The following is a 27,255-nucleotide window of genomic DNA, read 5'->3' on the forward strand; positions in this document are numbered from 1 at the left end:
ACCTCCTGACTGTCTTCCTGCCTTTTGGGTAGAATGCACTCTAGAACTAGTGCTCAAATCTCAATTCAGAAAGACTTGCTTCAGGAAAAACACAGACATGATCATCACCAGCCAGGCTGGACTCAGATACCAGTTAGGCCCCTGTGGTCATATTTCCTTTGTTACTTTCTTCTTCCCAAGCTCAGATAAATGTCTCTGAAGATAAATGACACTGGGCTTACAGAATGCCTGGCTGCCCACTGACTCCAGGCAGGTCTCACGCTTCTTAATCACCAGGGAGATTACTTTCATTTCTTAAATTAGGATTCCCACTGCCCCTCTCAATGCTTCCTTTCAGTTTCCTACTGACTTTTCAAATGAACTTCAAACATTCTCATGAGCTACACAATATACATCTTCTGGTGAACACATTATCTCTAGACCAACACAGAACACAGCAGGATTGGTACTTTAAAGGTTTGTGTGTTTTTTTATAGTCAAATCTTACCACATATTTCAACAATAAGTTTGATAACTTCTTCTCTCTGGAGGAAAAAAAGAATATGTATTAATAGTATGACCATAATATTTTTCTATAGTCATAAAAGATAAGTCTTATTACAATCAGCATTGGGTCATTTGATTTAATGCTTCCACTCCAGAAAATAAGTAGCACAGAGGTTAAAAGTTGGTTATAATGTATCATAACTCAGTGTGTTTGAGTTGTGTAATGTAATACCTCAGACTTTCGGAATTCAAATTGTGGCTCCAGCATTTATTAGCTGTATGACCTTGGGCATTAGGTAATTTAACAGTGTCTGTGTCTTAGGGCTGTGGATGATTTAACAGGATCACACACAGAGAGCTCTTCCCACAGCGTCTGGTCCCAAAAAGGACTCCCCACCCCCACCCATGGTTTTACCTTCCATGGTTTCAGTTACCTGCAGTCAACTGCAGTTTGAAAATATTAAATAGAAAATTCCAGAAATAAACAAGTCATAAGTTTTAAATTTTGTGCTGTTCTGAGTAGCAAGATGAAATCTCGTGCTGTCCCACTCCATCCCACCCGAGGTGTGATTCATCCCTGTTCCCTGAGTATCCGCTTTGTAGATGGTTCCCCCACATCCTTCCTCCCTGCCCCCATCCCAAACATTAGTCACTCAGTAGCCATCTTGGTTGTCAAATCGACTGTCAACCTTTATTTTACTTACTAATGGCCCCAAAGCACAAGAGTAGTGATACTGCAAATTTGGATATGCCAAAGAGAAACCAGAAACTGCGTCCTTTAAGTGAAAAAGGTAAAAATTCTCCACTTAATCAGGGGAAAAACTCCTAAGTTGAGGTTGCTAAGACCTACAATAAGAGTGAATCTTCTATCTGTAAAAGAAGATATTTTGATAGAAAGAGATCACATTCACATAAATTTTATTACAGTAGATTGTTATAATCGTTATATTTTATTATTAGTTTTATTGTTAATCTCTTGCTATGTCTAATTTATAAATTAAGCTATATCATAGGTATGCATAGGAAAAAAACATAGTATATATAGGGTACTAGCTGTAGTTTCAGGCATCCACTGGGGTCAGGGGAAGGGGGGCGGGTTGGAACATATTCCCTGTGGATAAGGGGCACCACTGGTACTACCTACAGTGGTGTGAGCCATGCATGCAAACAGTTACATGATTTAACCCACAAGTACTGAGCAACCAAGACAAACACCAGGGCCAAAAAACAGTATATTCTATGCTGTATCCCCTCCTCTTTTTCTGTACCACTCCCCAATTGTGCAAGTCCCCTCTCCTGTTTCCTAATACTCTCTTTGACGCTTTCACGAAATGTCCCAGTGTTCTGAATGCTGCTTCCCGGTCCTGCTGCCCATCAGCTCCCTCAGAAGGGCCCAGCGGGAGCTGGGTACCAGAAGTAAATCTGCTGAGGCCCCGCCCTGAGTAGCATGCTTTCAGATAACTGGGATGAGACTAGAGAAGGCAGGATTGTACATTTGCCAAAGACAGGAGCTGACTGTGATGATTAACTCATAGATGAAAGAAACAGGAGCCCAGAAAATCTCAGCAGGAAGGAGCGATGGACCTAATCTAAGAAGATAAAATTTAACAGTTGCAAAGTAAAGTTTTAAAGAAAAAAATCTCTAATGACAGAATTGGGGTGAAGGTGACATTGCTGGTGACATGACTTAACAGAAACATGTATGGGGAATATTCAGGGCATTTAAATTTAATATTTTTACACTATAATTTAAGTAGAAGCCAATGATTCCAAGTGGCTATTTTAAAAGAACTCCCAATACAATATTAATAAAATTATATAAAAATGAGAAAGTCAACAGTTATTTTTTTTTCAGGCCTTGTCTTGCTTTTTTACATTTACTGAGGCATTTAAGAAATCTGAAATTAGGATGGGTCTAGAAAGGGGAAATGTATATATTTATGTTTCATTTTTTATAAATGAATACTATATACCAAGTTTTATAATTATAGTTTTTCATTTAATGTGATATCATAGTTAATTTCCATATTACTTGATTATTGACATCAAATGCATGGCCATTTTAAGGCTCTTGATGCATTCTGCCAAATTGCCCTGCAGAAAAGTTGTAGTGATGACAACTCTAACAGAGTATAGAAGAAAACCTGTTTATTTTAGACACACAATACTGGTTATTATTATTGCATAATCTTTGGCATTTAATAGAGCAAACTATCTCATTGTTTTATTTAGTTTTTAATATATTTTTTATTGTTAGTATTACAGATATCTCCCACTTTCCCCCTTTTATCCACCTCCTATCCCCCTTCTCCCAGCCCCTTCATACCCCCTGCCCCATAGGTCTTCACTACCCTATTGCACTTGTCTATGGGCTAAGTATATAAGTATATATGTCCTTTGGTTTATCTCTTCTTCATTGTTTTAAATTATACTTATTCAATTATTAGTGAAGCTAAATTTTATTTATACAAATGTTTTCAAGTTGTATTCTCTGTGCACAGTCTTTATATATTCTTTGTCCATTTTTTGTTAGAATATTTTTCTTTTATTTACTTGTAAGAATAATTTTTATATCAAAATTGCATTTTAATTATTTTCAGGGGGCTTTTATTGGATAACCATATCTGAAATGCTTTAATCATATGTGTATATCCATTTTTTTCTCATTTCTTTGCTTTTATGTGACTGGAATAGTTTCATCCCTTCCACTAAAATTGCTAATAAATACTTTGATTATTTGTTGCCAATGATGAAGGCATCAAATTTATACCCCTCAAAAGATTCACAGTCAAGTAAGAAGCAGACAAACAAATACTTTTGTAAGTACTATGCTGTTAGATTGACCAAGGAACCATGTTGGTCTGCAGGGAATTCCAGGGTGGGAGAGTGGGGGTGAAACTGTGGTCCAGGGAGGAAGACTCTGATCAGATTAGGATGGGATGTGAGATTGGGGGAAGAGGAGTGTTCCAGGCAGGGGACAAAGCACACAAAGCACAGTGCATTACAGTTCTTGAGTAAACTTATGACCCAGGGTATGTGGCAGAAAGAATAATAGGAGATATGGAAGACAGATGAACTCTAAAAGATCTCTGTGTCATGTTGCAGAGTGGACTATATCCTGGCCAATGAGAAGATATATGGCCTGAAGCAGAGAAGTGATCTGATCACACTTTTATTTTAAAAGGAGATCATTTTTTAAATATATATTTTTTTATTGATTTCAGAGAGGAAGGGAGAGGGAGAGATAGAAACATCAATGATGAGAGAGAATCATTGATTGTCTGTCTCCTGCACACCCCCACTGGGGATGGAGCCCACAACCTGGGCATGTGCCCTTGACTGGAATCAAACCCGGGCCCTTCAGTCTGCAAGCCAACGCTCTCCACTGAGCCAAACCAGCTCGGGCAAGGAACAAGCAGAGAAACAGTCTTGTTGAAGCAATTTGGCATAAAGATGAAAACATTCAACTCCATCAATGGTATCAGCCCCTTAAAAGAGGAGTTTGTTAGTCTCTAATGACTAGGCAACTGATAACTGTTTGGGAATATATTTGATCAGGAGAGAATAGGGGCAGGGAGAGGAAAGGGCCTGCCAAGAACAGCTATCATGGGGGAGCAGCCTGCATTTGGCATCAGACAAGCCTATCTGCCTGTAAGGGCTCTACTGCTTGCTAGCAAGATGACTTCGGACATACTGCTCAAGCTTTCTGTCTGACTTAGCATGTCTTCATGTCAAGGGAGATAATACTACTACCTTCCTCATGGAGCTGACATGTGGAAATGTGAAGTCTTGGGCAAGAGAGGGTTGTGGCCCATAGTATGACCCCTTCTTATTGCACCCCATCTTCACTAGTCCTATGCTGCAAGGGGCATGGCTAACATTCATGGGGTGAACACAGTCCTCACTTCCAAGCTCTGTTCAGATCCTCTCTTGGGTGGGCCCATGCATACAAGCCAGTGCTGTCAGCTCTCCAACGGGGCCATTTGGGCAAGCAATTCTGGGATCCTGTGTATCCAGAGTGTAGTACAGAGGAGGCAGGTGCTCAGGGTGGTTGTGCCCATTGGCCATGAGGTCTCCTCCCCTGGGGGAAAGATTGTAGCGAGAGAAGGGCTGGAGGTCCAGAGGTGGGCCTCTAAAGCATGGTACCCAGGCACCCTACAGTCCTGGGTAAGGATACTACTGATATGAAGGAGCCTAACATGGTCCAGGTCACATTCCAGATTTTTATTGAATACAAATCCTCTCTTTTTTCACTCATCCCTTCCTGCTAGTCCCTTTTTCTAGAATCCAGAAAGTCAAAGTCAGAAGAATCATATCTCCATTTCTAAGATCTCTGCCTCTTATTTAAAAACCTTCTGTTTAAGAGATAAAAACCCATCTTGCATGCAAACATCATCAGAGATCATTTTGTCTGCTCCAGACCCACATACCTACTTCTATCACAGCATTTACCAAACTTTAGGTGAACATTCTTTGTCTGTCTTTCTCTCTACCGGGCTGTGAGCTCCTTGAGTCCAGAGATATAGTCTCTCTCAGAGCCTGACCTGGAGTACACACCCAAGACATGTTGGTGAAGTGAATGAACAAATGAATGGATGAAGGAAACCAGTTCCCCTCCCCATGTTGTAACAGGAGGGAGGTATAAACCTATGGGGACCATTCCTCTGGGCATTTTACATACACTCTCCCCTGCTACTTTTGGGGAAGAATTGCTGCATATGCAGCTGTTTCACCCACCATAGACATCTTGGGCACAAGACGGGGCTGACTTGTGGTGGGGAAGAACGACAAGATAAAGGCAGATGGGCCATAAAGAAAAACAAGTGCAGTTCTGTTTGTCACATAACCAGCTCTCGTCTCTCACCTTTACTACCAGAGCTCTCACCCCCGTCACACCTGGTTTTTCCCAGCACAGTACCTAGGATCAGCATCCCCAGACCATGATCCACACAAAAAAAAATCAAAAAGGGAAAAAAGAGAAAGTCCTTTTTTCTTCTCTACTCCAGAAGATATGGGGCTTTCAATTCAGAAAGGAAGAATTAGACTTTGCTGTAAAAAATTCTGGAATGTTTCCACCCTGTGGGACTTTAAAGAGTTGCTTTTTTGTTTCAGTGGTGTAGGGAGACGAGTAGGGAACAGTTTGTAGATACTTCACAAATATTTGAATTCGTGAATCAGTACATAAAAATACTGTGATTGCCCTTCTCCTCAGAGCGCTTCCTAAAGAAATTGGCGGAGGAAAAAAGAGCCCCCGTTCTGAAATGTGAAGGATTGTGTATAATGAAAAGTCATTTGGTTATTTGACTTCTTATAAACAGCTATCTTCCTTGTTGACTTTCATCTACCAGGGGTCAGGGGGGAGCAGTCACAGGTCTCCATCACGAGGCCAGGTGAAGGTTGCTGGGTGATATTTCTCCTTCACATTCAGATTCAGTTACCTCGTGCGTCTATGTCAACACTGGAGTTGTTAGCAGTGCTGTCATTTAAACAGCAATGGGAACTCTGCATCAAAAGAACTCATAGTTCTAAAGCTAAAACCTGAATGTAATAATTTTGCAAGTACAAACCCTCAATTAGCCTCTAGGATTGGTACTCACTGTAAGGCCTTGCTCTCCTTTTGGTCCTTGTAACCCCTGCTTAGCAGAAAAAGAATAAGAGTCAACATAGGAACTACGTAGTTAACCTATGTAATTACAGTAAGACTTTAAAAATCACTTCTTGCCTGTGTTCCTGGTGATCCAGGCTCTCCAATTTCCCCTTTATTGCCTTTTTTTCCCACATCGCCCCGTTCTCCGTGCTCTCCCTTTAAAATATAGTGAAAAGGGAAGTTTAAAATGTGAATATTATTAAAAACTCAGAAATTCTGTTTATTTATAACTACAGATGCCTGATAGGAGAAAAATGGGGGCATTTTATTTACACCCACCCACCCCCGCCCCCCAGGGACCATAATCTAATTCATCATGAACCAGAGCTCTCAAAGTGAGGAGACCTTGAGGTACCATTGGCTCAGCTCACTGGCCTCTGGAGACCAGCTATTATATAATTTTACACCTGAGTTATCTAGTATCTTCTACATGCTATGCTGTAAGGGTTTATTCTTTTATCAGCTGGCTTTGAAGAATGAAGGAAATGAGATTTTATAAAGTAAACATGTTTGTAAGTTAGGAAAGGAAATACATAAGGATTTACTTTCAAATGGATTTTTCCCTCTGAGAATTTGTTAGGAGAAGAATAACAAATATATGAGAGCTCTTCAAGTTCAAGTTAAGCAGTTGAGATTTTTTAAGGTCTGAAATGCTTACCTTCTGGCCAGGGAAGCCACGGCCTGCCATGCCCTTTGGTCCTGGAAAGCCTTGAGGTCCTTGCTCCCCCTACACACAATATGAGAAAGGGATGTTCCTGTTCATTTTCCCTGATAATTTGTAACAACATGAATCTATTTATCTAAATTTAGTGCCCCTTAATTTGAAAAATTATAATGTCTTCATTTCAGGAGTTGTTTTTAAATTTCCCCAGCATATCTTAACATTTTCTCCTGCTCCCCTACCTGCCCCTCCACTTAAGTCACCCAGGTTTAAAGCGTTTTCATGATGTTAATCATGACACAGTAATAATCACTAATGAGAAGAGTCATCATACTGATGCTGCTTGGATCCTATATGCAACCTGTACTTCTCTCTAGACCAGCGGTTCTCAACCTGTGGGTCGCGACCCCTTTGGCGGTCGAACGACCCTTTCACAGGGGTCACCTAAGATCATCCTGCATATCAGATATTTACATTATGATTCATAACAGTAGCAACATTACAGTTATGAAGTAGCAATGAAAATAATTGTATGGTTGTGTCACAACATGAGGAACTGAATTTAAAGGGCCAGAAGGTTGAGAACCACTGCTCTAGACCATTATTAGCCATGAGTCTGTGGCAAAGGTCTGAAGGACCATGGGCTCCTGGGATCTGATTTGCTTGCTTACCTTCAGCATCTTTCTCAAAGGTATTACACTAGGATCACTGGCATGCTTAATAAAAAGATCAACTAAATGAGAATCAAGGGGGGGGGAGGGGAGGGGTCAAATATGCATTTTGTTATAGGCTTGCAGAGGCTTGAGAGCCACTACTCCAGGAGGCGGGATGGGCTCTAGAAGCCACTCCTGAAAAGGGCCACAGAGGCTTGCTTAGAGACTGCTGTAACTCTTTTTAAATTGAATTTATTGGGTTGACATTGGTTAATAAAATTATATAGGTTTCAGGGGCACAATTCTATAATACATCATCTGCATATTGTATTGTGTGTTCGCCATCCTAAGTCAAGTCTCCTTCCATCACCATTTATTCCTGCTTTACTCTATTTTACCTCCCCCAACTCCCTTTCACTCTGGTAATGACCATACTGTTGGAGACCAGTGTGACTTTAAGTATCAGTATTCCTGAGCCTCCTTTTCTAGTTCATGCAGGAGCTTTCAAGCTTTTAAAGTCAATAAAATCCTTTTTTTTAAATGTTATAATGAAATATTGTAGACACACACAATTCACAGGGAAAAAGATAAACATTCATCTACACACCATTATATTAAAAAATGAAATAGTACAGATACTCTTGAAACTCCCATGAATCCAGTTCCATTTCCCAAAGGAGAGAGGAAACCTGTCTGGGAAATTGATACGCATCATTCTACATACAGACAAGTTGGCCAGTCCACAGAGTGGTATGAAGACAGTGGAAGGATACCCTCCCGAGTCTCCCATTCTCTCTTCTAATTAAAGAAAAAAATTTTTAGTATAAGAAACCTATCCCCTTAACAAAGATGTATCAGGAAATGATACTTTGGCATAAATTAGTTTTCTCAGGTTTGTTGTGTGTGTGTGTGTGTGTGTGTGTGTGTGTGTGTGTGTGTGTAGGTGACTGAGGACTTCTTCATTTAACCATGTACCTGGTTACAAGGTAGTTTGGGGTTGTCAAGTAGATGCATGAGGCCACTGGTCGAGGGGTCAGGAGAGTTCCTAGCCAAGTGTAGGGGAGACTAGAGGTTCATGGGAGAACACTAAAAGGACACCTATGCTTGGCTTTGTCCCCACCTCAAAGGCCAGAACAGTGTGACAGTCACAGGAGCTGGGATTGTTGTGTGACGGTGAATTTTCACTGGGAATTATATATTTAGCCAAAGTAGGTCCAGAAAGGAATCAATACTCTCTGGCAATTATTCAGCATAATTATTTCTTTTACAATCTTTCAGATTCCTACAGTAGCTGATATGGAAATATGTTCAATAAATGTTTATGACTGACTAGCTGCTTTTAAGAAATGACACAACTTCCTAACAAAGTTAAAAGTTGCTGTGGCTTCATTGAGGTGCCTCGAGGGGAAAACCTCCCAGTAGCCAATTATCATGTTAGGGTCAGCATCATGTTCAGAAATTTATTTTGCATTACTTCATAGTATAGACATTTTATATATAACTAGAGGCCCGGTGCATGAAAATCCATGCACTCAGAGGGTGTCCCTCAGGCCAGCCTGTGCCCTCTCGCAGTCTAGGACCCCTCAGGGAATGTCCACCTGCCAGCTTAGGCCCGTTCCCCAGGGCATCAGGCCTAAGCTGGCAATCAGACATCCCTCTGGCAGCCCAGGAACCCTTGGGGGATATCCAACAAGCTGCAGTAGGACAGACGTTAGCCAGGCTCTGGCTGAGCGGAGCTCCCCCTGTGGGAGCACCAGGGGGCAGCTCCTGCATTGAGCGTCTGCCCCCTGGTGGTCAGTGCACATCATAGCGACCAGTCATTCCTGGTCATTCCACAGTTAGGGTCAATTTGCATATTACCCTTTTATTATATAGGATTGTGAACACTGCAACTATTCCAGGCAGCTGGGTTTCCCTATAATAGAGGTTTTTTCTCTGTTGTTTAATCACCAGTTCACCTTCAAAATACTTTCAGGCTTTATATAATTTTCAGAGCAGACTCTCTAGCTAAAAGCCTTTAGCAAGTAAGTCCATGCCTCAGCTCTGCAGAGGTGAATGCTATCCAATCAGATTTTTTTTCCTTACAAGGGTCAGGAAAATGACATACAATGATTTCTGCATGAGTCAGAAGCAACTGCAGGAAAGAACCTGTCTATCTGAAGATATAATTACTTCTAAATGTCAGCCAGCTTCTTACTCTTGGATCTTTCCTGTTTAAAGACACGATCTTTTTAATTTTGCATATGATTGCCTGTTCTCTGGGAGAGAACTTTCCAAGGAGAATGCCCAACTACCTGACTATTTTAATAGATTTTTTTTCATTACTGATATGTCAGGAAATAATAGTTTTTCTTTCCAAATGTTTTCTCAGTAAGGTAAAATTCACAGATGATCAAAAAATATAAAATAGATGTTGGTCTTCTAGTTAGGAGGTATAAAACCAGAAATAGGCCACCTTCATTCTTAAAATAACAGAAAATGCTAACGAATCTATGAAATCACAACTTTCCATGAATCTGTCATAGAGCTGTGTTTGCAAGGCAACCAACTAACTCGTCTAAGGACACAGGCTCCTCCAGGGAGAGGTAGGACACTGCCACTCATTTCCTGCCGGAAACACCAGCTGTCACACACCCTGCTAAGACGAAGACAACTAACATTTTTAACAAATCGCTAAAGGCTGAATGTAGCTAGTATAAGAGGGGAGAACCCCTACGAGCTTCAGGCACAAGGGAAATTCATACCCCCTCGCAGGCTTTTCTCTGGGGACCTCGCCAATGCTCAAGAGAAGACTGAGGCAGGGCAGGCCCTGAAGCTCCCAGTGGTGCGGACGGGGCAGAGAGCAGCAGCTGTCCTCCAGGGAAAAGCACAAAGCTCTCTATGGGACAAAAATCTTAAGCTGCTGGGGTAAGCACAGCAAACACTGTCATTTTCAGGGCACAGATGACAACCTGTGGCAGCTGGAAGAAGGAAATAGAATAAAACCTGCAGATATGCATCCTGGGCCCAGTCCTTTAGAGATGCCGTATTCCTTGCGGAGGGTCGGGAAACCATCCTCAGCCCAGACCATTAGAGGTCCCCTAAGCATTTGCTGGAACTCATGGAACTGTATGTACTTAAAAGGGCGCATTTTCTGTATTTAATCCTTTGCTAAAAAATGGAATTTTTTTTCAATTAAAAAGAATTAACAGAACACTTGGCAAACTGAATAAGGTCTATAGATTAACTAGCAATAGATCAACACAGTCCATGCACCACTAAGCAATGTTTCAGTCAATGACAGACCGCACATTCGGTGGTGGTCCCATAAGATTCTAATGGAGCTGAATTTCCTGTAAGAAACGGAAGGATGTGTTGTGCAGGAGGACTTTTTTCTCTCTTGGGAGCAATATCTGTGGGGTTTGGAAATAGATTCCCTCTCACTCACTGCACCTTAGTTTTGGGTGCACAGATTACATCCCAAGCAGTCAGCTACTGACCCATTTCAGTGTGAGAAGCCTGTCCTCCCAGCGCCATATATTCAGAGGGTGCTACAGCCCTCCAGGTCTAGTGTGATGAGACCATGTAAAATCTTGTTGATCCTGTACAAGAACACAGATCCACAAGAGCTACCTTAACGAGAATTAAGTGCCACTGACACTGTGGTAAAAGCTTTCTGTGGTCATGTAGAGCCCATCCCTGTATTTTGGAAATAGTTTTGGGTTGTAAGGTTGTAAAGCATTCATAAGTGTTATTTCTTCCATCTATTCCATGCCAGAGAGAGCTCTTTGTCCCAGAGGGGGTCAATGGAACCAAAAACAAATTTCCTATCTCAAATATTGAGTCCTCAGTTCTACCTCCTCTCCATGTTAAGTACCCTCTTTATTATGATTACCACAAAGTTCCTTAATCTGACCACTGCTCCAACATCAATAACCAAACCACATGGCCATGACAAACCCCTATGATCCTTCATGTCTCCACCTTGATTTCTTATTCCTACTGATCCTCAGGCCACTTTTCACTCCCCGCTGACAGTAACTGTTAGGGTGATCTACACATAATACACCCAGTTTCTCCTCACTATTTCCAATCATCCCAGCCCATACCCCTGTTCATGGAGTAGCACTGACAGCTTTGCTGTTTTATTTCTGACTCTCTTGGAAGGAAGCAGGAAAAGGGCTTGTGGGGCAGAGCTTATAAAGTCTACAGTTGTGGACAGTAATGTCTCTTCACACTCACTTACCACTCACTCACTGACTCACCCAGAGCAGCTTCCAGTCCAGCAAGCTACTCTCATATTAAGTGCCCTATACAGGTGCCTTTATACCATATTTAAATGGGACTTTTTTATATGTAGATGTTTTGATACATAAAAACTTACCATTGTGTGATAATTACCCACAGTATACAGTAGAGTAATGTGCTGTACAGGTTTGTAGCCTAGGAACAATAGGCTATGCCATGTAGCCTAGGTGTATAGCAGGCTATACCATCTAGGTTTCTGTAAGTGCACTCTGTGGTACTCCCACAATGATATAATCACCCAATGATATATTTCTTAGAACACATAGCCATCATTAAGCAACACATGACTGTAAAAATTTTCTGATGGTTTTAATTTTACTGTGTTACATAAAAGAACATGCTTATTGCATGAAAAGTATAAAGTATTGAGGGTTAAAGGGATATCATATCTGCAACTTACTCTCAGGTGTTTCAGATAAATAATAATTGTGTGTTTACATTTGCATACACAGTTTGATCAAACAAATGTGGTATGTTAACATTTAGGAAATCTGGATAAAGGGTGTATGGGAATTAAGTTTTTGTACTATCTTTGCAACTTTCTTTAAGTCTGAAATTATCCTATATAATAAAAGGCTAACATGTAAATTGAACGGTGGAATAACCGGTTGCTATGATGCACACTGACCACCAGGAGGCAGATGCTCAACGCAGGGGCTGTCCCCTGATGGTCACTGTGCTCCCACAGGGGGAGCACCCCTCATCCAGAAGCCGGGTTCATGGCTGGTGAGTGCAGCAGGACCAGGCCTAAGCTTTCAGTCAGACATCCCCAAAGGCTCCCTGACTGCGAGAGGGCGCAGGCCAGGCTGAAGGACCCCCCACCCACAGTGCACGATTTTCATGCACTGGGCCTCTAGTTTTAAAATAAAAGTTAAAAATTAAAATAGCCCTGACTGAGTGGGTTAAGCTGGTTGGAGTTGTCCCATAAACAAAATAAAATAAAATAAAGATTGCGGGTTCAATTGCTAGTCAAGGCATTTATCTAGACCAGGGGTGGGCAAACTTTTTGACTCGAGGGCCACAATAGATTCTTAAACTGGACCGGAGGGCCGGAACAAAAGCATGGATGGAGTGTTTGTGTGAACTAATATAAATTCAAATTAAACATCATTACATAAAAGGGTACGGTCTTTTTTTTCAATAGTTTTATTAATTTCAAATGGGCTGGATCCAGCCCGCGGGCCGTAGTTTGCCCACGGCTGATCTAGACTGTGGGTTTGATCCCTGGTCAGGGTATGTGTAAGAAGCAACTGATTAATGTTTCTCTCTCTTTCCCTTCCTTTCTCTCTGAAATCAATATCCTCAGGTGAGGATTAAAATGATATATAAAATGAATGAATGAATGCACTGAATGATTGCAAAAATATATCATCTATCAGTGCTAGAGGAGCTGAAGCATATGAGTATACGGGTATTTTACCAACCCAAAGTTTGGGAACCCATAGGCTGAAAGAATTCCAAGAGACCTAAAGCAAAGACACAGTTGTGGGGTTCTCCCTACCCAGGGACAACTTCTGCTCTTTAAATTCAAGAGACCCACAAGGTTGCCAGAAACCTGTTGCTCCAGGACTTATACTCATACCAAGATCAGTTCAACCTTTTAAACCATCAGTAGCATTGCCTCACTTGGACACAGGCAGTTTATAAGCTTGATATTGGTTAACTTCCAACATCCTGTGACTTTATCTGTGGGGATGATATAAAAGCTAATCGAGAGAGTGGGACACCTGGACTGCACAGCCCGAAAGGGAGCCCTCAGCTACCACTTTCCCTTCCTGTTCAAGTTAATGCCTCTGAAGTCCCCTCTGTCATCTCATAAGTAATAATAGAGAGAATTATTTAGGACATAGAGACAACTCATTGCACATTTACAGGAGAGTTCTAGGAATCTACTATTGGGGAAAAATTTTATGATGTCTTCTAGGATTTCAGCACTTGCTTATTGGCTCAGCCTAAAATGTGGATGGTAAGAAATAAAACCCAATTATGATACCTAAATGAGATTTTGGCCCAAACTCGGGCTCACTTCAGTAAAAATACGTTACCATTCTATTTTTTAATATATCTTTACACCCTTTTACTGTTGATCTGCTTTCTACCTTATCACTTTTCTTTTCTTGCTAAAAGAAAAAGGGCTAAAGTCAAAATTAGAAAAGGTATCTCCAGTATTTCAGCTCAGCCAGAAGCCTGGCTTTCTTCTCTATCAAGATTTATGGTCTTGTCTGAGAAAATGCAGAGGCCTGGTTACTTACTGAAAACAAAGGAAACTTCTGGCTAACCTTCAGTCAAAGGTCAGCTGGAACATTCTAGGTGGTGAGCTCTTGCAGTAGAAGCTATGAGACAAGGAAGCATTTTACTTTTTCACTGAATTTTCTTTGCAGGATGCAATTGTGCAAACGTATTAAACATCTAAACCCATTCTATCATTTAGTAGTGTCTCCCAAGACATCCTAGAATAAATCAATTTACCATTCTTTCTTCAGCTTCTCCTCTTGTTTGCCTTTCTTTGTTTCTGATGGTGATTAGTGTATTGCTAATTAGAAGCCAGGGGAATTACAAAGCTTGAAAGTAGGAAGTCAATGGTTATCCAGTCAGCCTGCTGCCAGCTTGAAGAAAGAAGCCAGTGTTGTACTAAGATGTTGATTCAGTGGGTAAATGGTAGTCAGCAAATCTCAGTGACCTGCCTTGAACAGTCACAGTATTTGGCCTGGAATCCAGGAACCATTCTGTATTGAAAGGGATTATTTTCTTATGCTTCGTGGGCACAGCTTGTTCACTTTAAAAGGAAAATGGTATTTTCCAAGTGGCCTATGGAGTACACATCATTGTACAAATAGATGACGGTGACCCAGAGACCCTTAGAACAACTGGATGGTCTGGCATTTTGGACTTTATCTCCTCCCTGAAGTTAGGATCATAATAATCTCCTCTTGTAACTAGCAACTGCCACGTATTGTGTGCCGACGTGTGAAGGGCTGAGCCAGGTAATAACAGAGCTAGACATATCCTTATTCAATTTCTACAAGACCCTGGAAAAGAGCATATAAATGATAAAGCTGAGGCTTTAGCAATTCTTTCCAGTCACCTTGAATTGTAGCTGATTTCACAGCCATGCTTTGAACAGTAATTCTCTCTTCCAATGTGATGTTGACAGTTCCCCCAAAGGCTCTGCTGATTTTATTTCTCACTTCTACCTTGCCCTAGAGTGGAAGCCAGGCAGTTTCCTCATCTCTGACCTGAAAATCAATCAAGAGCTTCCAGTTTCCTAAAATCCTTTCCTTTGTGGAATTGAATTCTTCTAACCTAATATCTCATTTTGATAGGTTAACATTCCGCTAATGGGGACTAGGACAGTCTAATGCTTGTCCAGTCAATCAGCCTAATCTAGTAATTTGGACATGGCCATCTCCGGGGACGTTATCTAGCCCAGTGGTTCCTAAACTTCTGGCCCTTTAAATACAGTTCCTCATGTTGTGACTCAACAATAAAATTATTTTCATTGCTACTTCATAACTGTAATGTTGCTACTGTTATGAATCATAATGTAAATATCTGATATGCAGGATGATCTTAGGCAACCCCTGTGAAAGGGTCGTTCGACCGCCAAAGGGGTCGCAACCCACAGGTTGAGAACTGCTGATCTAGCCCCTGATGGTGTTTTCTTTTTAATCTATTCATGAAAAGAGTAAGAAAACTGTTATATTTTCTGTAATTTACCTTAATATGTTTCAGTTTAGACAGTATCATTAATATGTGTGTGTGTGTGCAAGTTAATTTAATTTACACTCTAAGAGTGCTGACCTAACATTTGAAGTACCATAATCAATGGTCCACACTTCAAAGACATGTGCTTCAACTATTACTATCTCAATTTGCTCCAGAGGGACGATAAAAACAGCTTATCCTTGGGGAAATATGAGGGATTCAAGACACGTGGTGGCTAGAAATGTACAGAACCTCACCTCTTGTGTTAATGGAGTGGGCCCACCTGACAGAGAGTTTTGGTAGAGCAGCCTAATTTGACAACTCATTCAGAACAGGTGTCTCATGTTCTCACCCCATTGTGAAGAATCCCTTCGCCTGACCTGACAGGTTAACTGGTCCCAGTATGAGAATATTGTTATATTTGCTTCAGAGTGATCATTTTATGCAAAGTACTTGTCAGAGTGCTTAAAAAGATGAAGATTTGGAACTTGGACCAAACTTTCACTACATGTTTTTTGGTGTGCATGTTAATAAGTAGCTGAATATAGGGTAGAATTCTGCCTGACACTTGCTTTAAATAAAACATGCCACCTAATAGCCAGGTTTTCTAGGAGGTAACTCCTACTGACTTTTAATCTTCAGAGGCTACTGATGGCATGAAAAAAGAATCTGGAAAATTGTAAATGTCCAAATTGACCAAGCTTAGCTCACAACAGTCATAGCCAAAAGTGCTCGATTTGGGCATATTTTCCCCTATCATTTTTCTTAAACGTTTAGTCCCTGCTTTCATTTTTCTGTTTATATCTACTTCACATAATAAACCAATTGAGCAAGTAGCACACAAATATTTGCAAATAATCTTAGCAGCAGAGCCCCCTCGTGGACTATTTGATTGCTTTGTGGACACATGCTCACTGTTATGATTTGCTGTCCAACTCACAGAATTTAGTCCTGTTGTCTGATAATAAAATGATCCTTAGTAGTATACATGTTAGAATTAGATTCATTTATAGATCACAGTGCAAAGACTAGCATGGCTTCTAGGGACTTTACCAGTTGGATTTAGTTGTATAAATCTTGTCCTTCCCTTCGGCCTAAATAACCTTCTGTAAAACCCGCCAAATTTCATGAATATCTTGCATGACATTTGAATATGCTTGCATAACAAATGATAAATAGAAAGTGACAAGGTTGGCTTTATGGCAGCTGCCTCTGCTAGAGACAGGAGAATGTTCCCTTTGCTGGCTATCTGTACATCGCAGTCTTACCCCAGACCCTAAGCTCCAGGCGTAACTTATGCCTGCTTTCTAGACCTTTCCACTTGTTAGCCATTTCAGAACCAAATCTATCAGATACAGAAATTCTATGCAGCCACATCTACTTCTCTTCCTGGCTTTCCCTCTTTCACTCATATCTCAGTCTTCCAGGCTTGGAATTTTGCCAAGTCCCAGCCACCAAATCCATCCAAGGGGCGTTCCCTGAATTGCTTTGCCCCACCAAGAATAATGCCCCTGTATCAACCCCACCTCTCCTGTAGGTGTGGATGCTCATGTTCTTCCTGTCCTATTTATTCTTAAACTCCCCAAGTAGAGGCACTTTGTCTTATTTCTCTTTCTACCTCCTGAGGTTCCTGTTTCAGGGCCCTGTATATCATACGGAGCTAGAGGGAGTAGATGTGGAGGCTGGCTATTATTTTAGTAGAAGTTCACTAGAGACAATGTACCCTAAACACTGTCTTATTTAGCCTCACAAACCTCCACAGGTACAGAGGTGTTTCTCTGGTTCACACAAGACAAATTTCATGATAAGCTTTTGGGAATCGATGTTGAAAAGAGGTAACAGTATAGAGACACATGGGAATTTGCCAGCCGAGATTTCATGATGTGGGTCTACTGAAAGAGGCATTTATAATCAGGTCCTCTGTCTTAGAGTCTGGAGCTGAACCCAGGTCCACTTTATTAACAGCTCCCGTGGCACTGGCCTCAGAGACCGCTGCACAAAGCAGGTAGAGGCTTTACCACCAGTTAGGAAACGGCTGTGACTCATTTAAGAAGTGTTCTGCTGGCTGCATTGCCACAAGGGTGCGAGGACAGTGGGAGGTGCCGACCTGCCTGGCCAAAGCTGCTACCACAGTGTCAGGAGAAGGGCCTCCTGCTTCAGGGACTCCTAGCGCAATATTCAATCCCTGTGTACAAATTCAACGAATGAAAGGATTCCATGAAATGTTGTATGCTTTTCAATTACTCTTTCCCTTCCCATACATCAGTTCATCAACACACAAGAATGGGCTCCAAAGGCAGTGAAAGGCAAAGCCTCCTCTGTCTGACTTAATTGACTGAATAATGGCTCTCAACGATACACAGGCCTCCATATCTGGAATCTGTAAATGTTATTTTATATGGAAAAAAAACACCCTATAAATTCTAAATATGCCAAAATATATGTCATGTATCCTTGGACTTGTAGCCAAATGGAAGATTCCAATTAGAATTACCCAGGCATGGGTGTTCACAGACTTGAGAAACACCTTGAAGGAATGTATGGTGGGAGTCTTTTCTGTTACGATGGACAGGAGAGTACAACAGACAGCCATATCCACAAGCAGAAGGCAGCAGCTCCTGCTGTCACAATGCGTGTGTCTCAACTGTCACACATTGAGGTATGAAGGCTGGGAAAAGGCAAACTGGGTTAGGCTACATGCTACATGTTCAATTATATCAAAAAGAATATTCCATTGTGACATTCAGCCAGGTCTTCCCTTAGGCCTAAGTTACTTCCTGTTAGTAGATTTGGTGAGGCCTGTTAACTTGTGAAGTGCAACCAAAGAACAGACCACGGGGTGGATTGCCCTCACCTTTCATCCTAGGATCTCATTCAACCATTCTGGTGACCTCCCACCCACTGGAAGCAGAGAGCCTGTTGTGCCCACACTCTCCCAGATCAGGCCCCCAGCCATCTGGATACTTCAACTGCTGCCCCTCCCATGTAGAAATTCAGGGGACATGGTTGACACATCTAAAAGCCATAATGAAAATATATTGCTTTTTCAATTCTTATATTTGAGACGTGAATTACAAGATATATACCTCTGTGTTGTTCTTGTAAGTTTTATCACCTGTCAAAAAGGATTATCGCTACAAAGGGACTATAGCATTCTATAAACTGGTTATACTCTATCAGGCATTAAAAACACAAAAGGACTCACAAGTAATTGCCCTCTCAGAGAATGCCTTTCTCCAGAATTCACAGCATTAGCTCTTCTCTGGGTCTCTTTCTGGATATGCTATGAGTATTAAAGAAGTAATATTTATAAAGTTCTAGGACTTCCTTAAATACAAGTATGACAGGCTTATTTCCCTTAGCACAATGTCTTCTAGGTTGATCCATATATTCTCCCATATAGCAGAATATCCTTCTTTTGGGGAGCTGGATAATATTCTATTGTGTGTGTTTACTACATTTTCTTAATCCACTCATCCCTCGATAGGCAACTAGGTTGTTTCCACATCTTGGCTGTCATGAATAGTGCTGAGTGAACATAGTAGTGCCAAGTGAGATCAGCCAGTCACAGGACAACAAATACTACATGACTGCACTCAGGTGAGATAACTAAAGTAGTCAAACTCATAGAAGCAGAGTAGAATGAGGTTGGAGGGGGAAATGAGAAGTTGTTCAGCGGGTATAATGTATTAGTTATGCAAGACGTGTAAGTTCTAGAGATCTTCTGAACAACCTAATGCCTCCAGTGGACAATACTGTGCTGTACACTTAAAAGTTTAAGTGGGTAGATCTCATGTTAAGTGTTTTTACCACAATAAAAAATAAAAACAATAGTTGAAAATAATACATTTGTTTAAAAAAGGAAATGATACATATATTCAAGTATATTTTTAATAAAATAAAGAAATTTAATTCATTTTAAAAAGCTGGGGAAAATAAAGTGTAGTAAAGTCTTATCATTAATAGTTTCTATAGGCAGTCCTCAACCTCCGGCACTTATATGCCCTGTTTTCCTTTTTCATGGCTTCCAACTTAACACTATAGGAACTGTTCCTGACAACTCAAATGCTCATTCAGAGGGGCGGAGCACTCATAATGGAAACTTTCCTCTTGATTTTTCCTGCAACACCCTTTTAGACTGTCTTCATAAACTGCTTAACGACATTAGGGGTTGGCCTTGAAATACTATATAACACAGATATAGTTTGCATTTCTGAGGCAAAAAAAAAAAAGGCAGATTGAAAAAATGTAAAAAGATCCACAAAGTTACAGTCTCCTATAAAAACATATCTTTCAAGAAAATTCAGTTATTAACAGTTAACTCAGGTTTTAATTGCATCATACTTGCTTCAAGCAAGAAAACATGAGTTAAAATTTAATAGTTAAAGAGACAAATATATCTATAATGAAATAGTATTTACAAATTTTTATAAGCCTAGACTCATGCTCAAAGTAAAGTAGAAAACCACATCAAAGGATTAGTAGCAGCAGAAAAATTCACAGGTAGGCAGATTTCAGTTCTATATAAAGAAAGAAAGTCTACCAATTATAGCTATAGAGTAAGCCTTTCAAAACACCATGAAATGGAAACACTACTACAAGTGTAGGAAATACAAGAATGTTCTCTGCAGCATTATTTAAGGAAGGGAAGTTTATAAATTATCATACATCCATATTATGGATTACTACATGGCTGTTAAAAACATAGTACATTTTTTATGTATTGACTTGGAGGGCTATTCATGCTCTATTAACTGCAGATGGAGTGGGTGGGAAGTTGGGGAAATTCTGCATGGAATGATTTTAAAGGCTGTCGTGCTATATATGTGCATGTTTACACATCTATTGAAAATATGAAAGCTACACACCACACTTCAAATAGGGACAACCTCTAAAGGGTAGGACTAAAGGAGAGAGGAGACTTTCACAACTTTGCATGATTATGAGGTATTTAGATGTAATACAAGTATGCATTATTTTCATTTTAAAAAGTAACAGAGCTTCTTGAATTTGTTACAAGTTTATTAAAAAACATACATGAAAGAAAAAAAAGCTTCCACTCCCTGGAGTGTCCACGGAGAGTCTGGATGGCCAGGTACCCATGAGAATGTTGTAGAACAGACTCTTGTGTTGGATGGGAGAGGTGTTAGTAGAAGCCCCTTCTCATTCAAAAGATCAAGGGCATGCCTCTAGCAACTCCTTTTTCTTTGGCATCTGAATATTTTTTTTTGTTTACTAAATCTTTCCCATCTGCCTACATGATGCCGTAATGTCTTCCATCTTAAATAAAAACTCCCTTAATCTCACCTATCATTCCATTTTTCCATTTCCATGTTCTCCTTTTCAAAAGTGCTGCCTGCATGTTCTGTCTTCACTTCCTTTCTCACTATTAACTCTTTTTAAAAACCTTTATTGAAAAAAGTTTTTAAACTCACAGAATAGCAATAATATAAATACTTCCCATAGTTCTTTCACCCAGACTCATCAATTGTTAAGACTTTTTCATAGGTTTTATTCTGTCGGTGTGAATGTGTGTGTGTATGCACGAATGTATATTTATGTGTGTGTGTGAGTGTACATAGCTCTTGTCAAGGTCACCAATGACTTTCATGATGTCAAGTCTAATGATCACTTTTCAGCTCTCCTCTAATCAGCAGCATTGAAAGTAATAGACCATGACCTCCTCCTTCGAACACTTTCTCCCTTGCTTCTAGGAACCACTTCCTCTTGGTTTTCCACCCCTCTGGCTACTATTTCCCAGGCTCCTTTGCTATGGCCTCTTCATCATAAAATCCTCCAAATGGAGAGGGCCCAGGGCCCATTCTTTGGATCCCTTTTCTTCTCTGTCTACATTCACTCCCCACATGTTCTCATCCACAATAAAACTTTAAATACTATCTATATATTGTTAAATTTGTATCTCCTGTTCTCTAGGTTTCTGTTCCCAAATTCCTACTTGATAGCTTCACTGAAGGTTTAGCTTTACACTGTCCAAATCTAAATTTCAGATTATGTACTGAGTTCTTGCACACCTAACCCATCCCCCATTTTCCTTTAGACTCTCCTATCTCAGAAAATGGCAATTCCATCCTTCTAGTTGGTTACCCCCAAAATCCTAGTATCTTAACTCCATCAAACACCTGACATCCAATCCAGAATCCAACCACCCCTTACCATTTCCACCATTATCATCCTGGTCTAAACCATCACCATCTCTCCCCTGCACTTTGGCAATATCTTTCTATGTCAACTTTTTTTAAAACATATTTTTATTCATTTCAGAGAGGAAGGGAGAAGGAGAGAGATAGAAACATCAATGATGAGAATCATTGATTGGCTGCCTCCTACACGCACCCCACTGGGGATCAAGCCCACAACCCAGGTATATGCCTTTGGCTAGAATCGAACCTGAAACCCTTCAGTCTGCAGGCTGACGCTCTATCCACTGAGCCAAACCGACCAGGGCAATGTCAACTTTTTATTTGCCTTTGTACCCCACAGTCTACTTGCTACATACTGTCAGAACCATCCTTTTAAAACATGATTTATGTCAGGTTACTTCTTTGTACAAAGCCCTTTCACCTGATGACTCACTGCATTCTTCAAGTATGCCAAATCCCTAATTAAGTACCACCAAATTTTCTGCTACCCACTGCCTGAGCTTCTATCCCACTTTTAACATGTAGCATGGAATGTAGAATAGTGCAATGAAGGCCTTGTGGGTGGCAGGGGGGTGGAAGGGAGGAGCTGTGGTAGGGTGAAGGGGGTCAGTGGGGAAAAATGGGGACATCTGTAATATTTTTAACAATAAAGATAATTTTTTTAAAGGACAAAGAATATAGCCAATAAGGGAGTATTTTTGACAAAGAAAGTGAAAGCAGGTCGTAAAAGGATTCTCCCAGTGGGAGAAGCATTGCCCAGAGTCTCTTGTTCCTTTAATTCATACTTTAGAATCTACCATCAACACAGTTGGTTACTCTGGGAAACTTTTTTACATTGGCTGATTTTATTTAGTTCCAGTTCATGATTTCATCAGCAAAGTAACCAGGGTTAAACTTGAGGACAGTTTGTTTTCTCTTGCCAGGACTGGTTGCAATGACATTCTTATACAATGAGAAGTGGTAAATTATAAATATACTAGAGGCCTGGTGCACGAAATTCGAGCACAGGTAGGGTCTCTAGGCCTGGCCAGCAATCAGGGCCGATCAGGTTCCCAGCCTCCATGCCTCCTCCTTCCCTTGCCACCAGCGCATCACCGCTGGTCGCCTGCCATGTTCTGTGTTGCCCCCAGGTGGTCAGCTCACATAGCAAGCAATTGAACTGCCAGTCTCCTGGTGGAACTCTCGAGGGGACAATTTGAACATTAGCCTTTTTATTATATAGGATATTCTATGGCTCAGAAGCAATGGGATAATGTTGATTTGTGATACATGGATTCAATCTTACTGGTTCCAAGTTCCATGACATATACCACTTTATCTAATACTTTCAACACAAAGACATTACACTACTCAGGTCACATGTGAGAGAATGTATGTAGCAGATGTCTCAGATGGAAAGCAAATTGCTTTATAAAGATGTTTAGATAATCAGACTATGTAGACTTGTATCTTTCACTCAGAGTAAAAAAATATCTGGTCGAAATATTACACAAAGCCATCTTATCCTTTACAAAGTAAAGAACCAATAGACTCAACCCACAGATCCCTATTTTCTTCTCCACTGTATGTTTGATTTTATTTTTTTACTAACTGGATCTAAAGGAATGTAAATGGAAACTCCACAGAATCTAATCTCCATGTATAGGTGCTTTAGCCATTATAGTCACTTCTATCCCCAGCACTTAGCACTGTGCCCAGCACATGGTAGTTGCTGACTAATATTTGTTGAATGAATGCTCTGAAAGATAGTAAATACTAAGTGAATGAGTCCTATAGACAGGACTCATTCATTTTTATTGGATACCAGACACATGCAAGGTATGTGTTAGGTTTACAGGAAACAAAAAATAAACACAAGACATCTGCTAATCTCATATATCTCACAGAGTTTGGTGTTTAGATAAGAAAGCAAACACTTACCATATCACGTGCAAAGGTCTATGAAAGGAGTTATTATTCAGTGTGTAATGAAAGCACAAAGGAAACTCAGGTTTAAGGAGACCAGGGAAGGCTTCTGGAGGAAACCTACGTAATATGAGCCCTGACATATGAGTAAGAGGGAACCGGTGGGAGTGGGGGGTGAGAAGGACTTATCCGAGAAGAGGGAACAGCATAGGCTAAAGCACCAGCCTCAGGGAACTCGGCTTTCACAGAAAACTGAAAGACGTTCGGAATGACTGGATTGTTGAGAGCTGAGGGCTTGAGAAGGTGTCCAGATCAAATGGGGCCTTGCTAATTTTTGAAGCTGATCTCTTTGGGTGCATTTAAAGACACTGTAGATGTATTTTCTTGATATAAAAATATATAAAGTTTTCTCAAATTATCAAGTAGATTTTCTGAAATATATTTACATCCACATCTTTACTATCGATGAAGGTTTAGCTTATTGAGAAGTAGATACCAGAGAGTTTTCTAATGTCCAATAGCAGGCAGACACTTCTTTTACTGGACTTTGACAGGCAAGTCAGGTAATAACAAGTGGTACTTCTGTCATATGTGTATGTCGTAACCCACATAATTTCACCTATAATGTCTCAACATATAATTATCATAGATTGAGGAGAGAGGAAAAGGAGAACGGCAAAAAGAGAGAGGAAAATTCCACCTTTGTTTTCTCTAAATGCATAATGAAAACTGAATCTAGGGTTAGGGTTTTTTATTTGTGTGTTACAGTCCAGATATAGAATATAGTTCAGTGTGGTTCAATAGCTTGAAATTCACTGGGTAGGCCTGCAATCAGATTTATGTATCTGGCACCAATTTTGTCAGAGTGTTTTCTGTTATATGTTTCTGTTTTTAGACACAGGTCACTAGATATAAACCCTTTACTAGGGAGTTAAATTTATGTGAACTAGATTATAAAACTTGGATTTTCAAATGCCACTTGCAATTGCCTGGATTCCTGAATAGCCTCTTCGTTCAATCCTGGTCCTCAGCCCAGCAGTCACAATTATTCTTTTAAAAAGTAAATCAGACCATATCACACTGTGGGATACAACCCAGAAAATAGCTCCCCACTTTAATCTGAGTAAAAGCCAAAGACCTTACAAGTGCCTACACAGCTATGCCTGAACTGGCCCTCCTCCAACCTCACTGCCGTTACTTCCCTGACCTCATCTGCAGCACACAAGGCTCTTTGCTCTTAGGTGAACGTGCCAGGCATCCTCCTGCTATCAAACTGCCTTTGTGTGAGCTTCTCTCTCTGCCTGAACTGTTCTTCCCTCAGAAATCCACAAGGATCATTCCCTCCGCTCCTCCAAGTCACTGCTCATATGTTATTATCTCATGAGGCCTTCCTTCTTAAAATTTCATCATACCCTTACCCTGCTCTCCTGTTTCAGCCATAGCAGTTTTCATCTTCAAACATATAATATAATGTACCTATTATATTTATTGCCACTTGAATGCAACTTCCATAAAGACAGAAATCTTTGTTTCTTTTGCTCATGATACATCCCAAGCACCTAGAACAGAGCCTGGCATATTTACATATGCTCATTAAATACATAATGAATGAATTGCCAAAATAAAATTTTATATAACTAGCTAAGACTGAATATTGGGGTCAGTATCCTTAATTTTGAGCAGAAAGAAGTTCTGATTTTAAAACTTCAATATAAGCTTATTTTCTGTACAGGCAGAACAAAAGCAGGTTCTATATTGAAAGATATATTAGCATTATTCATCACAATCTTGGCAGAGTCTGTGTGCACTACCTTTTATGTATACACACAGCAAGAAAACACAGCAAATGTGTTAACTATAAGAAATCACCACAGTAAGGTAATTAAAAAAGGAAGGACAGATTGAGGTCCATGGAAGATTTCTTTCTTTCTAAAACTGGTATAATAATCACAATGGGAGCTATTGACTCATCAGATTTCATTTAAAAACCATCAGAAGCCGGTTGGAGAACTTTCAGAAGACTAATATTCTAATGGATTAGAAATCTGTTTTTCACTTTGAAATTTAAGAGCTACTGTTTAAAGTTATAATTGCATACGCCAGAAGAAGAAAAAAGGCTTATAAAAGCTCATTCTCTTTACCCCAATGAATAGGAATTGATAATGTGTTGGTACTACTCTTTAAATGTTGTCTCTACAAATATGAACTCACAAGAAAATCTGTCCATTTCCAAGGCTTAAACTTCCTGGTTAAAACCACAAAGTTGTAAAAATCTAACAGCTGGGTAGTACTGGGTCTCTCATTTATTTCTAATTTAATTATTAACTTACAAGGACCATGGAACATGTAATGATATTACATAATGAGGGGCTGATCTGGTGACAGGCAATCATGGGTTATGTTTCCTTCCCCTTAGCTCTTTCTTAATTTTAATTTTCTTATTTTTCAATTACAGTTGACATTCAATATTATATTAGTTTCAGTTGTACAGCCTTCTGGTTAGATATTTATAAAGCTTATGAAATGATCCCGCTGATAAGTCTACTCTAGTACCTACTTTAACAACAAACATAATTATTACAATATATTTTTCAATATTCCCTATGCTGTCCTTTATATCTCAGAGACTATTTTAATATATTAATATGAGTCTTTAAAAGTAAAACCTAGATCAGATCAATCAATAATTTTTGTATATATACTCTGATGTCACTGGGCAGAATCCACTGCGCATATAAAAGAAACATCAGATATAATATCCTCTGGTTTATTTATATCATATAAGTATGTTTACTTTTATAGCATTCATTGTGATCCTGCTGTAATGTAGTAATAGTTAATCACAAAGATATACTTTCAAGAAAACCAGATCTAACACTTCTAAGACCTCTTAGGTCAGCCAAGTATACCAACCTGTAAGAATAAAGTACATTGCTACTAAACACTAGAATTTAGGGAAAAAGTTATTTCACAAATTTAGAGTTCTCTTAATGATGAAATTTAATACTTGTTTATTGAATTAAATGAATCGTTTTGTGGGTCAACAATATGGTTACAGGTGGAACTTTACCATCATTCACCAACCTCCATGCAGTCATTCAATTAGTCCTTACGTTGTTTATTTATTAAATATTTGTTAAGTGCCCACTATATGTCAGACACTCTGCTAGATGCTAGGAAATTAGAGATGGATAAAAGTCACAAAACCATTGCTCTCAAAGAACTATTTTTTCCACCAGGAGAAGGTAGATAATAAACAAGTAAACAAAGAAACAAATCTCTATATATAAAAGCCTAAGTTGACCGGTCGCTATGACACTCACTGACCACCAGAGGACAGATGCTCAATGCAGGAGCTGCCCGCTGGTGGTCAGTGCACTCCCACAGCCAACCTCCCGCAACTGGCTGACCTCCTGCGGTCCATCCCCCTGGCTGGCCAGCCCCAATCAGGACTGGGCAAGATGGCCCTGATTAGCCCTGATTGCCAGCCAGGCCAAGGGATCCCAACCGTGCACAAATTCATGCACCAGGCCTCTAGTATTTTCATATGGTGATAGTGCTATGAAAGCAATAAAACAGTATAATGGAATGATTGAGAATAGGGTAGGGTTGGAATGGTGTGGTTAGGGATGGTCTCTCTCTAAAGACATAACATCTGAGCTAAGAGTTATGAAGAGAAAGAGCCAGCTATGTGAAATGCTCAAATAGGAGAAACAATAGTGCAAAGGCCCTACAGCAGGAATGACAGAA

At 40.1% G+C, this 27,255-nt stretch overlaps 1 protein-coding gene across 2 annotated transcripts in view; it reads right to left on the minus strand.

Annotated features, from left to right (window-relative positions):
• COL28A1 (collagen type XXVIII alpha 1 chain) overlaps window positions 1-27,255 on the minus strand; it is a gene marked incomplete at its 5' end in the record, with an annotated part of 138,532 nt that overhangs the window by 16,935 nt on the left and 94,342 nt on the right. For both annotated transcript variants that reach the window (XM_081101761.1, XM_081101762.1), the window contains 4 exons: window positions 488-524; window positions 6,084-6,119; window positions 6,209-6,289; window positions 6,792-6,860. In XM_081101761.1, the coding sequence (XP_080957887.1) occupies window positions 488-524; window positions 6,084-6,119; window positions 6,209-6,289; window positions 6,792-6,860 (223 nt within the window). The remainder of the gene's footprint in view (window positions 1-487; window positions 525-6,083; window positions 6,120-6,208; window positions 6,290-6,791; window positions 6,861-27,255) is intronic.

This window comes from Myotis nattereri, assembly GCF_964212035.1.
Source record: "Myotis nattereri genome assembly, chromosome: 11".
NCBI classification, from domain to species: Eukaryota; Metazoa; Chordata; class Mammalia; order Chiroptera; family Vespertilionidae; genus Myotis; species Myotis nattereri.